The following is a 23,836-nucleotide window of genomic DNA, read 5'->3' on the forward strand; positions in this document are numbered from 1 at the left end:
AAAGGTTAAGCAATGTGTTAATCACGAGTGGTGAAATGACGACTTGATATTTCTTCTGACCTCTTCAAAATCAGCCTTTTCCCAAAAACATTTAGGAGAAACATTCTGGCATTCTTTTCTTTGCGTGAGATCTTTTCTCTACAGAGAACGCTTTACTCTGCCTGTGTGGCAGGGAGGCATTTCTAATTATTGCTTTGTTGGGACTTGCTGCTCGATTAAGATGGAAGGCTAATCGAGGAAAAGGGCTCCCTGGCAGGCCGGGCCTGTCTCATTCAGGCAAGGTCATGCCTAGGGCTCTTCCCAGCCAGTTCTTTCTCCCGCTGCCTGCTTCGCCACACTGAAGTGTCAGCCCATTGAACGAACTGGCGCCACTTTTCCAAAGCTTTTACCTGACAGACAAAGGCTCAGACAGAGCTACGACCCCAAAAGGCCCAACACTATTCACAGCGATCCCCCGCTTCCAGTGCTCGCCTCTTGGGCCCCGATTGAGGAGCTTTGACATTGAAAAATAGTGACGTTATGGTGGGATTTCAGTAATTCTAGCTTTTCCATGCACATCCCTGGTTACGTACTTCCTAGGAATTGGTGCGGATCTTCGCGCTACTCTGTATATCATGTTAGCACCTTTGATCAAATGACAGCAAGACTTCAGCTTATATTCCTGCTATCAGCGGTGGTGTTTTCTCAGTTCTGGCAGCATTGCCGAGTGAGACAATTATCTGACTCTTCGCTTTCATTTCACGTGTTGTACTTTTGTTTGTTTGTAGAGTTTATTGCCGTACCAGCTTCAATGGCTATTTCATGGCAAATACAGGTATTAACCAAACATCCAATAATTTCTGTACAACATGACAACTTTATAAAATGGTTCTTTAAATTTACTTGATAAAAATCGTAATAGTTTCGCTAGGTCCATCTTACAAAACAAGTCTTTCAAAGTTGGTCCGGATAAAAGACGTCGTCTCATGACATTAAAAATTGGGCAGACCAAAAAAGTATATATATTTTATGGTCGAGGGTTAAAATATTGGCATTTTGGTGGTTCTTCTCCCTTCAATAAATAGCCACGGGTCAGTCTGGTGTGGCCGTGTTGTATTAGCCGTGATGGTTTAGGACAGCTTTGTGCTGCATTTTGCTGTTAGCAAAGTTCGCTAGCTAGTGCTGCCATTTTGGCCTAGAGTAAGCTTTGGTCCAAGTCCCAAATAATAATCCATTATCTGTGCATTAGGACTGGGATCCAAGCCTAGAGAGAGAGACAGAGTTGGTTACAACCACCACTATAAAGCTGTTCAGCCAACTATTTATGAATAAATTTAGTGAACATTAGCTCTTGGAATTATGCTAGGTTGCTAATTTGGCAGTTGTTTTCTCATGAATGTTCAAATTAAATTAAGCTTTAAGGAGCAGTGACCAGAGAAAGCTGTGACGTAAGTGCTGGTTCCATTCACACAAGAATAGCATCACATTGCTAGCCTATAACTGGTCTTCTTGAACCCTTATTATAAAAACTGTATAGCATCGACTCTTGGAATTGAAATCGATGATCTAAAGTTTCTGCAATCAAAGAATCCTAGTGTACAGTTTCCGCAGACCAAAAGTTCCCATCTCCATGTAACCTGTAACCAAACAGACCACGAGGATTAACGTTACAATGTTCGGTATCCGTCCATTTATTCGCGGGATCATTGTGTTGTCTTGATTGATCACTGCTGACATTGATGCATAAAGACTAACGTAAAAACTAACTTAACAGTATGGATTACACGTAAACCCCTATCAGCCTGGTGTCCCATAAAGAGATAGAAAGACAAAGAGTGAGGCAGAGAGCGAGCGTGAATGTTTAAGAAACACAGAAATAAAGTACGTCAGAAAGAGTGCCTGACTCAGCACTGTACACCCCCCCCCCCCCCCCCCCCCCAACTAGACCGCCCATTTTCAAGCCCTTCTTGTTTATGCTTTGCTGATCAAAGGCGCTTCCAGAAACTCCCCCTAATACCCCCCTTCCCGGCACACCAACCAACCCTCCTCTCCCCACAAACCACACACACATCCATACGGAGCCAGGAAAACAGCCCAGCCCGCTGCAGATGAGGGCGACCGGGGGGCCTCTGGAGGAGGGTCATGGGGGAGGGATGACCGTCAGGGAAGAAAAAGAAAAGAAGAAAACAACAAGCGCGGAAGCAATCCCTCAGAACTCCTCTGGCTGAATGGATCGCTGTGGTCCTGTTACACTCTGTGTCACCCTGACCCTCCCCCTTCCCCGGCTGCTGGAAACTATGACGGACAGGGAGAGAGGGAGGAAGGGTGAGAGGGACAGAGGGAGGGAGGATGGGAGGATGGGAGAGGAGAGTTAGTGTGTGTGTGTTAGTTTTAATTGGTGCACAGGATGTTGTGTGTTGAGATCTCTTCTCTTGGGTTTCAGGGTTAACCTAGGAGCAGGCAAACTTGCACAGGTGGGCTTTATTAGTCCTAGGAGCGCACACACACAGCTCCATATTAGATGTGTAAACCGCTGTCTCTCAAGTGCCGAACAGCCCAGACTGAGGCCCTCACAGGGACTGCAATGTACGAGACACTCGAGTCCCTGAACTCAGCCAACCATCTAATTCTGGCTTCCCAAAATTACATAATGCTCAAATTTGGCCTTTTTTCTGTTTTTTGGAACACAGTGTAATGTTTCAACCCAAGCCCTAAATCTAACTAATAACAGGCTGAAAAACAAAAAACAACAACAACAAAAAAAAGTCTTACATATGCACACGAGTTACACAACACAATGTGTTATTGTACTCGCAAATACAGGGGTCCAGGCCAAAAACCTTTATCCCTGTCTCACTATCCTGGTCTGCAGGTTCATGCAGTCTCTCCTGTGATTTCCAGCAGACTTTAAGCAATTCAGAACCTCAACATGACTCTTTCCCGGAGCGAGTTTGGGAAAGTACCGGGAAATGGGAGGCAAACTGGATCCCATCCAACAGAAACAATGGAGACACGTGGACGTATAGAAGTACTTATCCTGCTTTCTAAGCTTCTGGAATTGGGGCACCCTTGTCTTTCCTAGACAACTATGGTTATTTTTAAACCTGTCTTGTGCTACGTTGTTTGTGTGTGCTTGCACTTGTGAATTTATATGGCGGTAATACGATTTTCTTTTAGACAAAATCTCTTTTAAACTTCGGTGAGAAGTACACAGGGCTCATTTGGACTGTTGGTCAATGAGCAACCAGTTCTAGTCATTCTTTAGCGGAGTTAATGCAGACAGTCTGTCTGTTCACATACTGCAAACTAAAACCTATGGCAACGGTATACAGTGCGGTCATGGGGGGTGGGGGGGACAGCAGCCATGTTGCGGTTAATACACCCAGCCAGAGTCTCAATTTCAGATACACTGTCACTTTTCTGTACATGAGCTTCAGAATGCTGAAGACCGCAATCTGCTTTTCTGTGCATGCATTTCAAACAAACTTGTAAACACTGTGACAAGCTTTTCGCAGTAAGATATAGTCACTGGACTGAAAAAAAGAAGTCAGCAAAATCATGTCTCTAAAAATTAGTGTTTCTGTTGAAATCAACAAAAATCAATAAAAGTCTATAAAAACAGTGGGAATAAATTTCATTACTGATTATTTGGTCTATGTTATGAAGCATGCTGCGTGACTGAATACCTCAAGAAGCAAAGCTAATTGAACTAATTAGCTAATACGTACATCGAGTACCAGCATTGATTTAAAAAAAAAATATATATATATTTTTTAAAAACCCAGTAGCTTTGATTTTTTTTCCCCCACACCCAATAGTTTTGATTTTTTCCTACCTACCAGCATTGATTTTTTTTCCTATCCCCATAGCATTGATAAACTGTATAGCATTTAATTTTCTTAATGTACACAGTGTTGAATAAATAACTACTTTAGGCACCCAAGTGTCCAGGCAATTAGCTTTTTATACACAGTTTCCAAATGGACCAGTAGGCTACAGAAAGATAAAAAACAAAACAAAAAACTAAACAAAAAACCCCTGCTTACTATTGCCTTTCCCAATACCAATGCTACTATTAGATTTTTAAATGAATGTTTTTGGTATTTAGTATACAATAAACACAAAATTCAATAGATTAAATAAAAATTCTGCCAGGTCAGGTAAATTGCCCTTTTTTGATGAAAGCAGGCCCTTCTTTGGCCTGATTATTAACCAAATATCTCACTTGACATTAGAGACATTACAGGCCCAAGTTATGCAACACGTTCCTATTAAAATGTCTCTGCATTTTCACACGGGCATTGGTAGTGACAGCCTAATGGATGAAGAACTGCAGAGGATGGTTGGCCAGTTTCTAGACTAAGCCATGAAAAAAGTAAATGGGAGATGGATTAAGGTACAGAACTCACGCCGCCATATTTATTGTGTCCGAGTCTGTCCAAGTACACAGTAGAGACCCATTTAAAAAGACTTATGACCGCGTCTCAAATTGTGCACTATAATCTTAGACAATACACCATGTATTTGACTATGCAGGATAGTAACATCTCAAATGCTAACAGACTAAACTAAACGGAAATGACAAATTACCATGTGCCAGGTCATGCCACTGACATACCTCGACTGAAACAACTACCAATTTTAAACCCCAAAACGTCCACCCAAAATGTTTTACTCTTAATTTACGTTTTTGTGCAGCGGTCTCGTTTAGCGCATTGGCTATTTTGAAAACATCAAACCGCAGAGGACCTTTGACCCTTCATCAAAGATGTATCCTGCACCCTAAATAGTTGTTTGGTTCGTCATTCTAGGAGAAATCTGTAATAGAGGGGTTCTCTTTCAGAATTTTTTTTCCCAACTAGGGCCACCACCCATTCAAGGAATTTCTATTTAACTTCTATTTCGATTTAACTATTTATTTACATGTGCACTACATCTGGTTGAATTTTAGCAGTGCACACCACTTGCATTACAATTACGGAGGTTGAGAGGTAGCTTATGAGTTTCATGATTGCTTCTTCAGCTACACAATGACAGTACCAGATCAACGTATTAAAGATGTGTAGTCTGTTTCTCTTTTCACGGGCCTTGAAAAGCGCAAGTGGTAGACGGAAAGGGAGCCTTGACCCCACAACTGTCTCAAACAGAGATGGAGTGAGAGATCAAACCCTAGAGCAGTTGTGGTGGGGCTGTAGAAAGGGGGGAGTTTTTTTTTGAGGTCCTCTATCCAGATGTCATCACTATGGCCTTTGCTAAGGAAATCAGTAAGCAATGGGAGCTCTGGGGGATTGTGGGGGGTAGTGAGCTCACAGGATTGGGACTGGACCCACCCAGGCACTAAACACAGCTCTGATTGATGGCCCAATTATCAGGATCCTGTTTATTGTGCTGCTGTTATTTATAACAGAAAGGGGCAGAATAGGTGGGGTAATGGGGTTGTTATTGGGGGTAGGGAGGGGGTGGCTCCCCAGATTGCTATAAATAACTTTCAATTTAGTCTTTTTTATTTATTTTTTTATTTTTTTAAACAAACAAAAAAAAACCCTCCAAAAGAACAACCTTTAATTGAGTAGACCGTGAGCTCCGCTGACTCGTCATGCAGTCATCCCTCTATCTGAGGCTCCATCCATGTTAGGCCTGAGCGGATCGCTTGCTTTTAATTAAGAACTATTCTCATCTGATACTGACTCACGAGGATCTAAACCAGCCCTCAACTATTCTGACCTCTGTGTTCTGCTCGGCTGTGAATCATAAGAAAATACCAGAGCATGTAATTGCCACTGTGGATAGACGAAGCCTCGGATTTCTCACAGTTTCTGAGAAACCTCTACCTACAAAAGCTCTTTGAGCAACAAGGCTTTCCTTTTCCTAACACCCCAACAAGTGAAGCACTGAGAATCCAAGGTTTCCATCAGCAGAGATTACCACATGACCCTCTGACCCCTTGCCCAATTTAGGCTCCTCTTTGAAGGCGGGCTCACATCATACAATGAGTAAGTCTTAAAGGTGGGAGAGATGGAGGAGTGGGAAATTCGACTCAGCACTGATAAGAGAGCAAGCATGCTCTAGAGAGACTAACTCCATCCCTTCAAACCAGAAAGCATTTCTAATTTGATTCTTTTGAACTCCTGGACAAGGATGGCTGTGACATCACCTGGACACGAACTTGTGAGCTCCCAGCGACTGGGCCAATGCATTTGTATTGCACCACTTTAAATCCAAAAAGCAAACTAGTAATATCAAGCGGAAAAAGGAAGTTGCATAATTTGCCAACATCCAATCAGCTACTTAAATGCAACTTTAATTAGACACTGTTTATAAGCTGGTGGTGTCTAAATATCTGGTTTTATGTGACATACAGTCAACATATAATTCTGCATATGCAACATGCGCAGGAAATTTCCTCACGATCGAAATCCTATGCATAATAAACAGAACAGATCTGCGAATTCACCTCAAACAGTTGTAGTGTTGCTGATCAGCTATATCGGTCTCTAGAGACAGCCATCTTTTTAGGGAATGCCCTTTTTGGCAGATCAGGAGCATGGAGTTCATGCTGTTATAAGGTTTTGTGGGTGTAGTTGAACTGGTGGTTGGTCTGAGATTCTGCTTACTCTGGTCCCATTTGCATTAACAACCTCACACTCTCTCGTTTAAGTGGCCACACAAACAAGCTCCAAATGGAGCTGGGGAGAGAAGTGCAGATGGTTTAACACTCAGTGACCGACCACACAGCATACAGCTTTTAGTGATTACACTATCGCATGGCGTACATGTACTTTTACTGAGTCTAATGTGCAGGATATCAAACCTGCTAGCTATAAGTCATCAGTAATTAATTAACTAGCTGTCATCAACTACCTTTTTGCATGGTTTATTTACAAAATCACTGGTTAACATGTATGATTGTGCCATTAATAGAATCTGTTAAAGCCTGCCAAGTCACTACAAATGCAAGAGTAATGCATAAAATAATGCAGATTTTATGTGCAGGAAAAAATGTGACGACTTGGTGCAAAATTTTCAGAAATTGCTGATCTCTTGGGTTTTTCCATCCACAACAGTCTCTAAAGTTTAATGTCTGGTGAGAAAAACAAACAAAGAAAACCATCCAGTACTACAGGCAGAAATGCCTTGCTGATGAGAGAAGTCAGGAGAATGGTCAGAATGGTTCAAGCTGACAGAAAGGCAACGTAACTCAACTAACCACTCTTTACAACCACGATGAGCAGAAATGCATCTCAGAACACACAACCCAACACAAGCCATCCTTGAGGCGGATGGGTTACAACAGCAGAAGACCACATCGGGTTCCACTCCTGTCAACCAAGAACAGGAAACTGAGGCTACAGTGGGCAAAGGATAACCAAGACTAAACAGCTAAAGATTGGACTTTGACTAGTAAGAGTACATGGCTATTAACGGTTATTAGTGGTGAATTCATGGTGAGTATTGGCGATGGTAACTTTTCTCAGAATTCTCGGTTTCAAGGCCTTTGGCAACATCGCAAACTTCAGTTCACCTCTGTGTGCATGTCTGTGTTTACAGCTCAAGACAAACCATTTGCGATGAAGCTCTAAATAACATGGTCTGACATTGAAAAACGAGCGTGCACGTCGACCCAGCAGGGAATCCTCCAAGCAATGCTCTAACCTTTTCTCAATTTGCAGGTTTAGCAGCTTCTGCATTTCCTCAATGAGCAAAAGTCCAAATGTTAACGACTCTGGGAGGAAATAAGGGGGGCATTTTGGTTTTATGGCGCTTGTGGCCACAGTGTTGGTGGCCTAATGGGTAAGAGATCACCAAGTCGTGCTAATTAAAACACTCCTTTCACAGTTTACCCTCTACAGCCACGTCATCCTCACCTACTTGACGGAGGACTCAAGCTTTCGGTAAGCAGACTCACATATGAGACACCTTACAAGATGGTAGATCCTTCCAGCTAGAGATTTTAAAAGCTACAGTTCACTTGCTTGGATCTTGGCCCAGGAGCTCATTAACAATTATTTGACGCTTTTATCCCTGTCATATGTTTACAAGCTAGAAACCATTACGCCATGTTTTGGCCTCATTTAGCCCATCGTTTCAAGGTTTGTACAAGGCACACCTTTGTGGTCTGATTAACAACAGAACCATTTTGAGGTGGGGGTGTTTAGGACAAGCATGACTCCCATCAGAATGCCCTGCTCTGGTTTTAATAAGACAACCAATGCCCTGATTAGCCCGTCTATTTGACCACAGTCTCTAAATTAGGCCCCTTCATTAGTTTATGACCCCGACCTGAGCACTTCTGCCCTGTGAAGACCTTTTCCCCTCTGTTTTTTGAGGTGGGAAGAGTGGGGGTCCATCTCTACAGGCATGTGAGAACTAAACAAGGCCACCCCCCTGCCCCTGGGATAAATCAAAGCTTACGGCAAACTGCTTGGGGAAAAAGAGGGGAGGAAAAAGGGACAGGTCAACACAGCGTGTTGACCTTTTCCCACCCTTCTCTTCAATGGGGTTTATAATGGAAGCTGGCAGACAAGTGGGGGAGAGAGGGGAAAAGAGAGAGAAGGAGAAGAATGGGAGCTGATAATCCATTTCCCCTTATCTCTTTAAGGCAAACAGAAACCTTTGGCTGATTATTACGTTATACAGGTGCTTTAATCTCGGCATCCAAAGGTCCCAAGTATCTGTAGGGTGTCTAATCTCAATCACAGAGAAAATTAACACCAGAACTAGAATGAAATCTGAGGAAACTTTGACCTTTGACCTATGCTTCAATGTAAACATATTATCTTGCGTGTATTCATGATGCACTGTAAAGTTGCCAACACTGTTAATAAGGAAATCCCTATCAGGGAGAGACACAACAGAATTTTATGTTGATAGACAGGTCACCCAAGTTAACCAGCTAGCTAATTTATTACATGGGTGATCGCAGGGTACCATGAACACATAGATTCACACCTAGAGGCAATTTAGAGTCGCCAATCCACTAACTGTTGCATTTTAAGGGGTGGGAGGAAACCCAAACAGATACAATGAGAACACGTGAAACTCCACACCGTAAGCGGAGCTCAGGATCAAACCGTGGACCCTGGAGCTGTGAGGCGTCATCACTATCCACCGCTACGGCTAAACCGTAGATGTTGGAACATCTGCTACTGGTGCTTGCAAGTGAACGATCTCCACCGTTACATTAAGTAAGAAGAAAGAGACCCAAGCCTCAGACACAGTGCGTCCCTCTTATCTTTTTGTTTCTGATCTCTCTGACTCTGTCGACTCTGCGTCAAGGCTGCGTCACAAACTGCACTTCCATTCATGCTGAAATGGAAAGCTGGCAGTCCTGATCCGAGTCACTAAAGCTGCGTGACTCACACGCGGCCGAGCCTCAAATAGAGTTCCTGCTGAATGGTGTTAAGACATCAAAGAGCAGAGTGCAGTCACAAACACACACACGCGCGCTCTCTCTAATGCCATGTTTATCTTTACAGTAGTACTCCACTTTTTTTAAACAATATTAGTCAGAAGTTGGTGATTAATTTTCAATACCAGCAGCTCTGACAGTAGCACTGGCTATAACACAAGTTACAAGTTTGCATGAGCTCATACTTATATATTATCATTGCTATAGTAACAACGCATTCAAGGATTGTACGATTACATAATCTAAGCATAATAATAAATAAATAAACAAACATTACGTAACAAAGAAAAATGTACAATTGTTGATATGGTGAAGCGTTCTGTAAGGTGATGTTTAACATTTATGGTAGGATTCTCCAATGTCAGCATGTTGTGTAACAGTCAGTGAGTTTCTTTTTTGGTGATACCTTTGATGCACTTTTTTAAGTTTAAATAATTCCATATATAAACTTCCCACGGGGGGTGGGGGAGAGGTAACAACGGTTTATAGCTGCTATAACATAAGTGGTTAGGAACACAACATTAAATGGAATTAACAGGTAAAAAGCACAACGTGTGATACATTAATCAATTACAAATTGTACTGACTGACAGACTGCTGTGGTACAAGAGGCGTAAAACATCGTGGGACGTGCTGTTATAGGAAAATAATCAGCTTCATGGCATTAAAAGTATCACATTACTGAAAATATCATCAGTGCTTCAATATTATAATACAGACTTCATTATTACTAACAGTCAAATAGCAGAAAACGTATCATGTTGTAATATGTTTCAGAATATGTCCTTTTAATAATATAAAATTTGATTAACTAACAACGAAGCTATAGTATATTCTAAAAAAACTCAAATCTTTTAAACTTAATTAAAAAAAAAAGTAACATTAGGGAATTTGCTATATGTATTTAAGATGTTAAAATTTTGCAATACTGATATCATCACATCACCTAATTGTTTTAATACTGCCATTATTTTTATTGTTATTATGATTATTTTTTACCAATTCTCACAACTAGGAAAGGTTGTGGCAAACCTTTGTTTCCTCCAAGACACAAAAGGCCAAGCTGCACATCGATTCAAACTTCTGCTCATGCTGCATCACAGGGCAGTGTAAGACATTCGGCGGAAAGCGCTCTCGCCCCTCTTCCACATACACGAGCTCACAAAGGCCCATGATTGGCTAGTTTTGCTGTGATTGACAGGGAAGAGAAAGTATACTGTCCCACCCACCCAGAGCCAATTTTACTCTTTTGACTCCTGGCTACTGATGGCTGTTGCGCCGCTGAGAGATTGCATCCCGAGTTTGAATCCCGACAAAAGGATAGCGCGAACGCGTTTTTGTGTTGTGCCCCTCAGTAGCCATCTTTCATGCTCTACCCACTGCTTAATTTCTCCTAATTGTAAAATTAACTATTTTAAAAAGAAAAGTAATATATTATTATAAAAGTGTCATGTATTAAGTATCATGATGTGATGTTTTCTCCATAGCTACCCTAACAATGGCATACAACACTGTAAACCATCTTTAATAAAATAAATAAATCCTTTGCACTTTTTAAATCCTTTCTCCCTTTTCCAGTTTCATGGAGGTCAGATGGGTGCAGACTCGGAGGAAAAACGACAAAGCTGTTGACAAACCAAATCGGTGCCCTGTGGGAAAGTGAAGCACAAACAGAGCCGAGGTCAATGCCAAACAGAGAGATGAAGAAAACGCAGCTCCCGTCTCTCTCGAGCCAGAAACAAAAGGAGGAGAACAGAGAAAGAGGGGGTACACACAGGGGCTGGCTCAGCTCTGTGACGCTCACTTGTGCATTCAGACACCCAAAGAGACAGTGTATAGAGATCAAACAATGCCCACACACAGACAGTAGACTCCCCGAGTGCTTGTGTGTTTGAGTGTGTGTCTATTCTTGATAGACCCTTTTAAAAATGGTTGCCGTGGACCTCACTTTTTTCCCCTCATATACACCATTTTGGAGCAAAGTGTGCAGACATTAAACTTTCATCATTGTCTGATGCATTAGGGTTTGGGAACATTTCCAGACGTTAGTTTTGCTCTTGTGAGCCGAACTGTGTTTTTACCCCCCTTTTCCCCATCCCCTGTTTTAAAAGAACTACTCTAAATGAAGCAGATGTCCTCCAGATGTTTCTCCTCCAAACATCTGGGCTTCAAAAGCCCTCCTTTGTATCCCAGTAAATCTGAGAGTAATCATGTTCGGCCAGAACCGGCTGGTCAGATGGCTCGCCAAATTTTCAAACCGCCGATTAACTTTACGTGCAAAAAATATATATAAATAATAGCGGACGTCCCGTGGAGAAGTTCTGCATGGTGTTGAACTCCTTGCTCGGGTAAATAAATATTAGACAATGCACCTTAAAACAAATGACACTTCGATACAGTTGCAGCATTCATAACCATTACCAAACATTGATTTTTTAAAAAATGCAAAGGCCTGTGTTTGAAAAACAACAACAAATCAATCCAAAAAAAAAAGATAAGCGTCCCTGCTGCAACCCATGCCCGGATGAGTTTAGCAGGCCTCTCTATCCTGCACTCACTCTCGTGGCTACACTGGTCCTTTGTTCCCATCTGAAACATGATCCCCACACACACACACACACACACACACACACAGGAAGCCTGAGCACTGAGGCTAGCAGGAAAGTTCTGACCTATCGCAATGCAGCTGTGTGTTTACAGAATTAGAAGACTCTAGCTCATTTAAAGTAACGTGTATTCCCGTTAACACTCGCAGCAGTTAAGATCGCCACACGTTCGGATATACTCCATCACCTGTGTACTGAAGGGATTTTGGGTGGAGCAGTGTGGCCTGACTCTGTACCACAATGAGATAAGCCACTGCTGGATTATTCACCGTGTTATAATGTGTATCATGTACTTACTGTCTAAATGATTACACAACCTAACAACACCGTTTTTGTGAACATTGCAGTACAACCGCTAGTTATTGTTAAGATATTAATATATAGCGTGATTAGAGGTGATATGGTTGGAAATTTTCCATGGAATGATAACCCAGCCCCACCCCCCACCCCAAAAAAAAAAATCCCACTACTAATTGACCATTTAAAAATTATGTAGACATTTGTATAATATATAACAAAAACCAAATGAAAAAAAAATAGATAGAATTCCACCGTTCTTCTTCATTCTTCCCTCAACTTTTCCATAAAAAAAACTTTTGCACTGTCAATATTCATGACGTTGTCATTAAACAGAGCATGGCTGCGAGGAAAGGGAGCATTTCTGAGGCAAAAGTTTAAATAAATAAATAAATAAATAAATAAATAAATAAAGTGTGCAGCACTGCTTACTCAAACATAGATGGGGGTTTCATTTAGTTCTGGTCAGCAGTTCCATGTTCTACTGTGCGTCTGAGCTGTTGTTTATGGTACAAATTACAAGTATGCTACGAGTGGCAACAGAGGTAGCAATGTAACGTATTTACAACAGTAGCAGATCAACACAGCCGAAGAGTTTTCAGTACAGTCCACTGCCCGGGGAAGGGAGGACGTTGCAAAATCTTTAAGGAGTCTCAGCCAGACACAAAAAGGATGAAAACCACTGGAATAAGGAACTTGATTGAGTTAAAAAAAAATCATTAACAGACGGAAAGCACTTTAATCAGTATTTCCAAAGACCAGCGATGAGGTAACTGGTGATCCTATGCTGTGACTAACCATGACAATCAAAAATAAACAGAAAACTTAAGTGGTAACCTCTAAGATTAGTGAAAAACAGAGCAAAAAACACGGTCTATCAAGGCATCAATACCCTTCACGAGGAGGCTACAATCGGTTTTCTTGCATGAATAACATGACGTAATTGCGGAGCAACGGACGCTGTGTGGAGGCTTCACTCACAATGTGGCAGCTGGGCAAACTGGAACATTTCAAACGAGGTGGTCTCAAACTGATTCACTCCAAGATGGAGGAAATTAAGGAGTACAACCACAGAAGGTGTTTTCGTCTTTACGCAACCCGCACAGATGTTGCCGCCACGTTACTTAATTATGCTTAGGCCTTTAGAAAGCTGTAATGTCATGATACCAGTTAAACACTGTATTGTTCAGCGCTACTGGATAAGCAGCATTTCATGCTCACAAAGTAAATCCTGTCCTGTTTACTACGCAGCATAAACTCTACCGTCTTCTAGTGTTTCTAAAGCTGTTTTGTACGTTTATAAACAAGTATGGTGTGTTTTCCTTGGAAAACGCAGTTTCCAATTCTGTTAGGGTTAGAAAAGACAATCCGGACTGTTCTTCAAATTAAAGAAATTATTATTTTAATTAAGCAGTTATTGTAATATGGCCTAGGAGTGTGCATGGAAGTTAGAATCTAGAGAAGTTGAATCATTGGAGAAATAAGTGTCAGCAAGAGGTCAGCTTGGACTTGCAGTTTTACACTCACTCACTGTCACTCTCTCTCTCTCTCTCTCTCTCTCACACACACACACACACACACACACACACACACACACACACACACACACACACGCCAGCTCAACCCATTCTGAATCACAGTTTGAACTGGATTTTACTTCACTTCTAAGTCATTTTGGATCATATTGTATATAGTTTTTATAGAGTATTTGCATTAATGAGCTTTGATTCAGAGTGTGAAGGGAAAGAACACATCTGAAAGCTCAACCTACCCAGATTCAGTAATAATAATTCTAATAGCAAATAGAGGTGGGCAATATGGCATATAGTTAAACAATAAATTGGATATATTATTGTAAGCTCGAACACAGCCAGTAGATGATCTATATCAATGCATTTACGTTTGATATAATTTTAAAAAGCCTACAATGATGTATGGTATGGGAGAGAGTTTGTGTTTAACCTTTACAAAAATTAAGAAAGGGAAAAAAAAAGTACAAAATCAGGTTTGCAAAAGTACTGCGAAGTACACTGTTATTGAGTTTATCACAATGATCTTATCATATCGCCATACGGCCCAGCCCTTACAGCAAGTAAATAATTAAATACTCATCAAAAAGTGAGCACAAAGCTTGCGAAATCAAGTAAAAAGCGCTGCTGTAAACCACTCACTTAAGGAAGTATCGCTGGCCAGATGGGGTCTTGGCCATTTCCCAGCCTGGAGGCAGGGGCACATCATCGGGGATCTCGTAAGAGGGCTGGCGCAGATGCTGAGGGGGGGCGCCTGCCGGGGCCAGGGTGCTCATGGTGCCGGAAGTGACGGCACTCAGCTGCAGGGAGGCAGGCGAGGAGTGCGCTCTGACATGCTGCGGAGTGAGCGTACCGGCCGTGCCTGCATCCGTGCTCGCCTTGAAGAAGAAAACGCATATAACATCATTACCTACCACAGAGATGTGTGATGAGTTTAATGACACAGGCAGGTAGTGGGCAAACATTTGCTAAAGAAAAGGAAAGAAGAAAAAATAAATCATTAAATAAAAACTTAGGGTGAGTGGAAGTGACTCACAAGACAGCATGAGTCACACTGCTATTGCAAGAGATTAAGATGAGAAAGAACGGATGTGTACGAGATCGAGCGGGTCAGTCACATGATTTATAACATGAATAGTCAGGATCTGGTGCAGTGACCATTTCAGAGCTGAATCAGACACATGCCAAATGTGCACAAAACTCAAGGTTAGAATATAAGATTCAATATATAACATGTTATAGATATGTTTCTAATAAACATTTGAATATGTATATATTTAGAAATCAGGGGTAAATCTGAAAGTTTAAGTCCCCCTTCTTGATTGTGGCCTAGTCTGGTAGGAGTAGGACAGGAAACACAAGAGGCCAGGCTTGGGAAAGCTCAAAGAACTCTGTGGCCCGAATCCCTGAAACAGCCCCTGATTGAATTTCTAGTGCACTAGATAGGGTGTAAAAGTCGTAATTTCATATCCTGTGTCTGTACTTTAAAAGCAAGCGCACTTTATGTAGGAAGTAGGGCACTATTTGGGATTGAACACCAGTGATTGTGGAGAGGAGAAGAACTGCTGCGCATGCGCGTTGAGTGAGTGAAGGAGTATGTGTATGTAGCCCAGCGACTGCGAAAAGAAAAACAACTTTCTGATACACAAATATAATAAAGTAGAATCTTCCTAATGCGTTAAAATATATCATCCATTATAAAAGCACGTTTTTACAAACGAGTTTAGGAAGATAAAACGCTTTTCCGAGTGACTGGCGTGTATTCAAATGTTAGCTAAATGATGTCTGAAGACACAAAGTGACCAGCTACGTTTAGAAATTAAGGTGCGTTCGTGTTGACGTGTGCTTTATTATTTTATATCCTGTGTCTGTACTTCAAAAGTGAATGCACGTTATGTAGGAAGTAGGGAGCCTCTTGGGATTGAACCGCAGTGATTAAAGGAGCAGAGAAGAGCTACTGCGCATGCGTGCTGAGTGAAGGAGTTTGTGTAGCTCTGCAGGAAAAAAAAAAAAACAAAAAAAACCTTTTTTGATACACAAACACAATAAAGCCGATTCCTCCTAATGTGTTTAAACATACATCATATCATTAATTGAGATGCTAGTTTAATTAGGATGCTACGGCATGAAACGGAGATGTGTATTAAGTGTTTAACACTTTTTTTTCAGAATTTCCAGTAAAAGCAAGTTTTTTTAAAAGAGAAAACACGCTTTTGTAAGTGTATTAAAAATGGTAAATGATGTTTGAAGAGACAAGGGGCCAAAACAGCTACAGAAAATGTATTAATTATTTTTGAAATTGAAAGAAGTATGGTGCGTTCGAGGGCACTAATAACAACGATAATAATAAATAAATAAATATTATATACATATATATAATTACAGTTTTGCTCATTGGTGTTTAAGTGTGCTCTCCATCTGTGTTACCTGTCTGGAGTGGGATTTGGGCTCGGGGGGTTTGAAGAAGGAGTCTGGAAGCTTCCTCATCCTCATTGGCACGGATGGGGGCACAGCGGCGCTTTTGGGGTTCATCACGGCGTTAAAGAGCGCCTCCAGGTCGGTCTCCGAGTCTCCGCGGACATGGACCACCTGGTGTCCTGCGGGGGGGTTATGCTGGCTCGGGTCCATGATTTCAAATCAAGAAGCAAAGTCCCCAAAAGTCTTTTTTTTTTAAAAAATGATACAAAAAAAAGAGTAATCACTTCTCTGACTTCAGCGCTGAAAGACGCGTCAACTGCGCGTAGAAACTCCGAAATGCATGAATCTGAACGAGTCTAAACTCATGTGCGCGCCTCGCTACTTTATCCAAATACTGGCTGGAAACTCGCTATCCAAGCCTGGCGAAAATAAATAAAAGGCGATGGGTTATTTTTCCGTTTGGCCAGGACCCACTGACCAGTGTGGAAACGCGCATATCTTCCCAAACTTTCCCGATTTAAAATAATAATAATAATAATAGTAATAAAACCCTCCAGGAATCGACGTTTCAAAAAGTTTTCTGCTGAAAGCTGTACACCTTTTCCAGTAAGTGGAATACTGACTTCAGACACATTTACAAAGCGATTTCAACACTGAAAATCACTGCGCATTCACTGAGCAAACTTTTTTTTCCCCCCTCTGAAGTTCTTCAGTAACTTTTGGGGCAGGACATCAAACTTTTTTTTTTACGTCACGTGTTTGGTGAGTCACAGAGGGCGGAGTTTCGGGCGCGAGCGGTCATCACGGCAGTTCCGTTTCTAGAAGTTTAGGAGTCGAATCCCGGTGTCCAAGGAGTCGATTCCATGATTCTAAGACTCAACATTTTATTTATTATCCCCACAAGAATTTTAGTCATTGTCGATTCTCGAAACTTAGATCCAGGACAGAAAATTATATGGTGTCAAAAAAGGTGTAATATTAATAAAAGCCCGTAGTAAGCCTACGTCTAATAATTTCTCACTTTGACGCTGTCATCGGAGAATCGACTCTTTTTAGGATCGACTCCTAGTCCTGGCTGGTTGCTAGGAGATGTTGTGGCTAAAATGGCTGGTTTGAAAAATGGAGAGTTATTTTCACACACACAGTGAAGGCATCATGGACAATTGCAATCTCACAATACTAACTGCAATTATCTGTCAGTAGCTTAAGTAAGTAAAGACAGCAAAGAAAAAAAAGAGAAAAGAAATATAAAAGAGACATAAAAGAAACCCCTATTTCTACATTTCTCAACTAGATTAGGACTAGGAGTCAATCTTAAAAAAAAAAGAGTCGATTCTCCGACGATAGCTATCAGGATCCGAGAGTCAACTCCAAAGCAGAAATTTTGATTCCACTCACTCCTGCTAAGTGAGAAATGGGGTTTGTTTTTATTCAAGCTAACAATGAAATTTTATGAAAATGTCTCTTACTATGCTAAGTGCAATTATCTGTAAATAAATAGAGTGAATTCAGACAGGCTATATTAGGTCATCAAGTAAAACTGCATAGTTAATGTAATGAACTCTTTTAAAAAATCTTTAAAAAAGAAAAGAAAAAGAAGAAGAAATCAGCAGTTTTCTTTTCCTAAACAGTGCTTGCGCAGTTCGCATAATTGTTATGCAAATCATCCTTTTGCTTTCCACTGAGAAATCATTTAGTCCACGTTCGGATGGGTCATGAGCATGAAGCATCTAAATGAAAAATGATTTTGACCTTTTCCCCTTTTTGTTCAGTCAATCTAAAAAAAAAAACAAAAAAAAAAACAACCCACACACTCTCTTAAAAACAGCCCTTCAAGTCCTCTCTGTGTATTTAATTTGATTGTATAAGTGTACAATTATATAATTATTGTATAATTTTACATTTACATTTACAGCATTTGGCAGACATCCTTATCCAGAGCAACTTACAGAAGTGCTCCATCGATGTCTCCATCAAAAACATTTCTTCATGCTAGTACAAATACTGCAGGTCGAGGTCTAGGAATACTATCAAGCTAAAATCCTGTTAGAGAGGAGTTAGTACAGCCAAAATGTCATACAAGTCAAGGTATTTTTTTATATGCTGTAGCTGCTATAACATAAGTGACAATGTAGCTTTAAACAGATAAAAGGTAGTATTTGTTATTCATTCATTCATTCATTCATTCATTCATTCATTCATTCATCTGCAGTAAATTCTTTATCCTGGTCAGGGTCACACTGGATATGGAGCCAAAGTAATTGAAAGTAGGTAAAACTTTATCTACATGACTCAAAGATAAGGATTTAGGAATGAGTTGTGATTATAATGCTACAGTCTACTGAACATTTTGATTTATTAACATTCACGGTGATTGACCTCACCTGAAGGTATGATTTCTTGTGTCTTTGTGACTATCTTGATGCCTCCTTCTTTCTTTCTTTTTTGACATATAAACAATGCTTTGACAAGATTTGCTACTATTTCCACCATGACCAGTGACCAGTGACCAATGCTTTTATGAGTGGATGTTAGTTTCCATGTTTTAAGCTCATTAAAGTGCTGTAATTGTGCTAGAGTGTCCATGCAGGTCTGTAGTCTCTGATCCCTGCTGGACCACCCACCATGCTGTCCCAAGAGGAGGAGGAGGGGGGAATTGGTGGTTTGGGGACACCATCAGTAGGTCAATACTACACTGAAGTGATCGTCTCAGCCTTTCAGGGGACAAAAATGCAGCTCTTCTTTCGCTCAGTACATCCAGCATTAATGACACACTTAAGGACTAAAGGACTAAAAACCCACCAATTCTGAGCTCAGTGTTTATGTAGAATATTGTGACCCTAATTATATATAATATGCTTATCTATTTACACTGTGCTTTAGGTAATATCCCTTCCACATATCCCTTACTGATGTATCACATGTATCCAGTGGCTTTAATTTGAATGTTTGTTACATTAATAATTTTAAAAATGCTATGTTGGTATGTTGCATTCTGTTGAATATATCTTAAATATTCTGCATATTTATTTACCAAATAAAGCCATTGTGATTGAGGGTTTAATATCGTTGTTGTCGTTTTGTTGTTGTTTTAAATCCAAATTCTCATAGGTTAGGCTAAAATCTGTTAAAGTAAATTAAATACACCGGGTTAGTTTTGTACTACAAATCCGGACAATGCACTAGCATTTAATTTGGTTTAATTATGTATCTCACAGTATTACATTTCCAGGAGAAGCAGTGAAATCTGAACATGTGTGCCCTCTACAGGTCAGTGGACATGCCTCTGGTGTCAGTTTATTAAAAACCATTAATTAAAAACATGAATAATAATATTTTAATAAGCTCTGACATTTTGTAATAATAACAACTGTAATATATTCATATATTTACATGCAATTTAAATACTATTAATCCACAGCATTGCTCTCGAATCTGATTGGTTAGAAGGTGTTTAACTTTCTATATCAGCATCTCCGACAGTAATATAGTTTCTATAGTAACAACTAATTTACAAAGACTTGTAAGATGGACACTCCACATAATCTATGACTAATACAACCCCAATTCTGAAAAAGTTGGGACAGTAAGGAAAGGGCAAAAAAAAAAGGTAATTTGAAAAAATTATGTTAATGGCAAATGATGTTGACTGACAAAGGTTTACCAAAGTATTCCCGATCTCATGTCAGGATATCCATTATAGACTCATGACAGTTTTTAAGACAGTGACGTCTGAGGGATCAGAGGTCACATGCATTCAGAAGTGTTTTTTTGCCATGCCCTTTACGCACCAAGATTTGACCGGATTTCTTGAATATTTTAATTATATTGTGCGCTGTAGAAGGTGAAATGCCCAAAATCCTACTGATTTGTCTTTGGGGAATGTTGCTCTCAAGGTGTTGGATTATTCGCTGACGCATCTGTTGGCAAATTGGCGAGCCTCGAGCCATCCTTGCTCTTGAAACATTAGGCCTTTGGAGGCCTTTGGAGGCCTTTGGAGGCTCCTTATATACTATGATTAGACGATTGCCTCACCTGTTTCACATCACCTTCTTATTTCAACTTGTCACATCGCTATTAGTCCTAAATTGCCCCTGTCCCAACTTTTTTGGAACGTGTTGCATGCATCAATTTCAAAATAAACTTTTATCTTCACAAAAAACTATGCAGTTGATTAGGTAAAACATCAAATACATTGTCTTTATACATTTTTTTTTGTTTGTTTAAATACAAGTCAAAGTACATTTACAAATCACTCCTCTTTATTTTTATTAACATTTTCCATACTGTCCCAACTTTTTTGGAATCGGGGTTGTAATAAATCGATTAAAATTTGTTGTTATTTAACAAAAGAAAAAAGTTAAATCATCAATATGGTTAAGCTTTCTGTAAGAGGATGTTTGTTTAACACTTATAGAAGGAGTCTCCAGCCTTAGCGCTTTGTAACTCAGTTTTCCGCCATAGGAAGGTTTTCAGAACAGGACTTTGTGCTGTGTCTTAGTAACATGAAAAAGCAGCGGATTCGCTTCAAGAGTAAAAAAAAGAAAGGCTGGTGAGGGAATAACTGTTTATACTGTAGCTGCTATAACAAGTGATAACCGGAAATAACTTCTTTCATGCGTGTTCTACAACATTAAATGTTACTATAGACTGACAAAAATTATGATGAGTCATTCTGGAATAAATAATAAATTGTTACTGTGGGATAAGAGGAATGAAACACATTGGGATGTGCTGCTCTAGGGAAATTATGTGTTGCTATAGGACAACCGATTATCTTATAATATAACAGCACACCCCATATTGTTTTATTCTTTAGTATTAAGACTAGATTACAGAATTGTGGGAGGTTAGTATTTAAAGTTCTGTGCTTGTGCCTCAGATTTGTGTGTTTGGATTGAATTCTATTTCATGTGCAAGTCACTTGAGATAAAAATATGAATAAATACTGGATTGTTTATTTTTCACGCTCAGTCTTATTTATTGGAAAGCCTTCATCATGACTTTGTTTTCTTTCACGTAACAGCACTTTTGCATGAGTCCTACGTATTTGACTTTTAACATTTGTGTTTGCTACATTAATGTTAAGTGTCTAATTGTGCGTTTTGGTCAGTGCAGAATAGCAGCTTGCTGAAAAGGCCAGGTGTTAGCCTCAGGCAGGTCGTCTCAGACATCTTCTAGTCTTCCTGAGCCTGTCCCACCTGAGGGACTTTTTCAGTCTGGATACTTTGTATTCTGGAACTGCCACTCATAAGGTTTAGCTTGATGCCCATTAACTAACATTAATCTCCAAACTTATGGCTCGGGCACTCTGCATAATAGCAATGCTACATGAAGAGCCTGCTGCATGGAGTACAAAATACAAAGTGGTTCTCAAAGTGGGGTCTGTGAAGAATAGGCACTTGAAGAACTTATACATTTCAGCCATGCAAAAATATTGTTTGTACTTAAAACAGGTCAGTTGAAGATCTACAGCTGTGCAGTTTTGGTGAGTCCGTGCCCCCTATAGCCTCAGCTTCATGTTCGTAGCTGACAGGAGTGGAACCTGATGTGGTCTTCTGCTGTTGTAGCCCATGCTCCTCCCTGTTGTGCTTTCTGAGATGCTTTTCTGCTCACCACGTTTGTAAAGAACGGTTATAACCGTAACCTTCCTGTCAGCTCGATCCAGTCTGGCAATTCCTTTGACTTCTCTCATCAACGAGGCGTTTCCGCACTACAGAACTGCTTATTGGATGTTTTTTTGTTTGTTCTTATTTTTTGCACCATTCCGTATGTACTCTAGAGACTGTCATGAGACTGTCATTGTTGTGCATGAAAATTCCAGAAATTTCAAACCAGCCCATCTGGCACTAACAACCATGCCACAGTCGAAGGGTATGTCTCAACCAGCTCCCTAGTTCAGTAGTCTGGACACTGATCAGACAGTTGGCCATTTTAAGGGCTGTCTCAATTGCAAAATCCTTCCAGTGCACTGGAATGTTTGCTCCCTAAAAAAATCCCACAGTGCACTGCAAAAACCAGAGAGCATTGATGCTCACTATGTTCCCTTACTGGAAATGATGTCATGTTTTCTGGAGCCTCTCAGATCGAAAAAGATTAGGGGACTCTCAGCCTACTTCTGGCTACAAATGTAAGTAGCTTGTTATTGTTGTTGTAGATTTCATATGATTGCTTACGTTAGCGATTTTTAACTTTATTTGACATTCTATTTACGGTTTGTTTGAGTCTAACGACATTTAAGTGTGCAATGATTTTTTTTAAAAATCCACTAGCTTGCTAATGATCCTGCTTGACATATTATGACAGAAATGCGTGTGATTATGCTAACAAATTTATATGACATATAACAAACTTTTAAAGTTTTTGTGACGTTTTACAACCCGAATACGTTGTCATGTCACAGGAAATTGAGTTATCAGTGTCCCAATGTGTAATGAGCCAGGGTCTTTGCCAGTAACCGAACTCGTGTACACGATATACTAATTGAATCACTACTGAACAGGGAGCTGATTGAGACATACCCAAAGTCACTGAGATCACGTTTTTTCCCCCCTAGTCTGATGTTTGATGCAAATATTAACAGCTCAGAACCTGTATGCAAGTTGTTTCTCTACAGTCACCTAAACGAGAAGACTTGTCAGTAAGACTTAAACCTTTGTGCCTGTCAAGCTCCAGTTGACAGAAATAAACGACACAGCAATAATCACAATAATACATAATAAAAATTATAAGACTAATTTTAGCTGTTTGATTGACCATGAGTCCCTTTCTTTACAGTAATATCACTTGATTAACACGTCACATATTTTCACACGTTATACATGTGCTTTTTATTTTTTCACGTTTTTTCCACATGATCCATTTGTTTTCATGTACTTTGTTTTTACACTCATTCATTTTCACGATGTTTTAAAAGACGAGACATTTATTTCTTTTCACGTTTTTTTCTGATTTGTTTACTTTCATGTGATTTCATACACATGAATAATTTATTTTCACATGTGATTTTATACACGTGACATTCATTTTCACACGATTTTTTTTTTTTTACAGTTGAGTTATTTATTTACACTTAAAAGATATGATTCATTTATTTGCACATGTGATTTATTGACAGTTCTTGTTCACATGTGATTTTTAAAAATTAATTTATTTTCATACTTGATTTCATACACATGAATAATTTATTTCCGGATGTGATTTTATACACATGAATTATTTATTTTTACGTGATTATTTTACACGTTGTTCATTTATTTCCACTTGTGAATTTATTGATTTTCATGTAAAAAAAGTCATTCATTTATGTTCACATGCAATTTTCTTTTACACGATTAATTTGTTTCCACGTGAATTTTTCATGATTTATTGTTCACGTGATTTTTAAAAAATGTGATTCATTTACTTGCATTTTATTTTTTCATGATTTCTTTTCACAATTCATGATTGTGACCGTTTAAACTCTTTTATGTAATGCATTTATTCCCACATTAATTTATACATGTAGGACATGTGGTTTTATTTATCCCATATTATTCACATGATGTTATCTGTGTGTTACCTATTTTTCCACCACAAATAATCAGATACTACTGATA

General features: G+C 39.8%; 1 protein-coding gene across 2 annotated transcripts in view; it reads right to left on the reverse strand.

Annotated features, from left to right (window-relative positions):
* The window catches only part of yap1 (Yes1 associated transcriptional regulator), a 35,150-nt gene extending 18,196 nt beyond the window's left edge, over positions 1-16,954 (reverse strand). Inside the window, exons 1-2 of one of the 2 annotated variants that reach the window (XM_017466425.3) lie at positions 16,248-16,954; positions 14,463-14,698 (exon numbers count right to left, since the gene is read on the reverse strand). In XM_017466425.3, the coding sequence (XP_017321914.1) occupies positions 14,463-14,698; positions 16,248-16,448 (437 nt within the window). In that variant the 5' untranslated portion in view covers positions 16,449-16,954. The remainder of the gene's footprint in view (positions 1-14,462; positions 14,699-16,247) is intronic. The other variant, XM_017466424.3, reaches the window with a different exon arrangement.
* Between the last annotated feature and the right edge of the window lie 6,882 nt (positions 16,955-23,836).

Source organism: Ictalurus punctatus, chromosome 4 (genome assembly GCF_001660625.3).
Source record: "Ictalurus punctatus breed USDA103 chromosome 4, Coco_2.0, whole genome shotgun sequence".
NCBI lineage: Eukaryota > Metazoa > Chordata > Actinopteri > Siluriformes > Ictaluridae > Ictalurus > Ictalurus punctatus.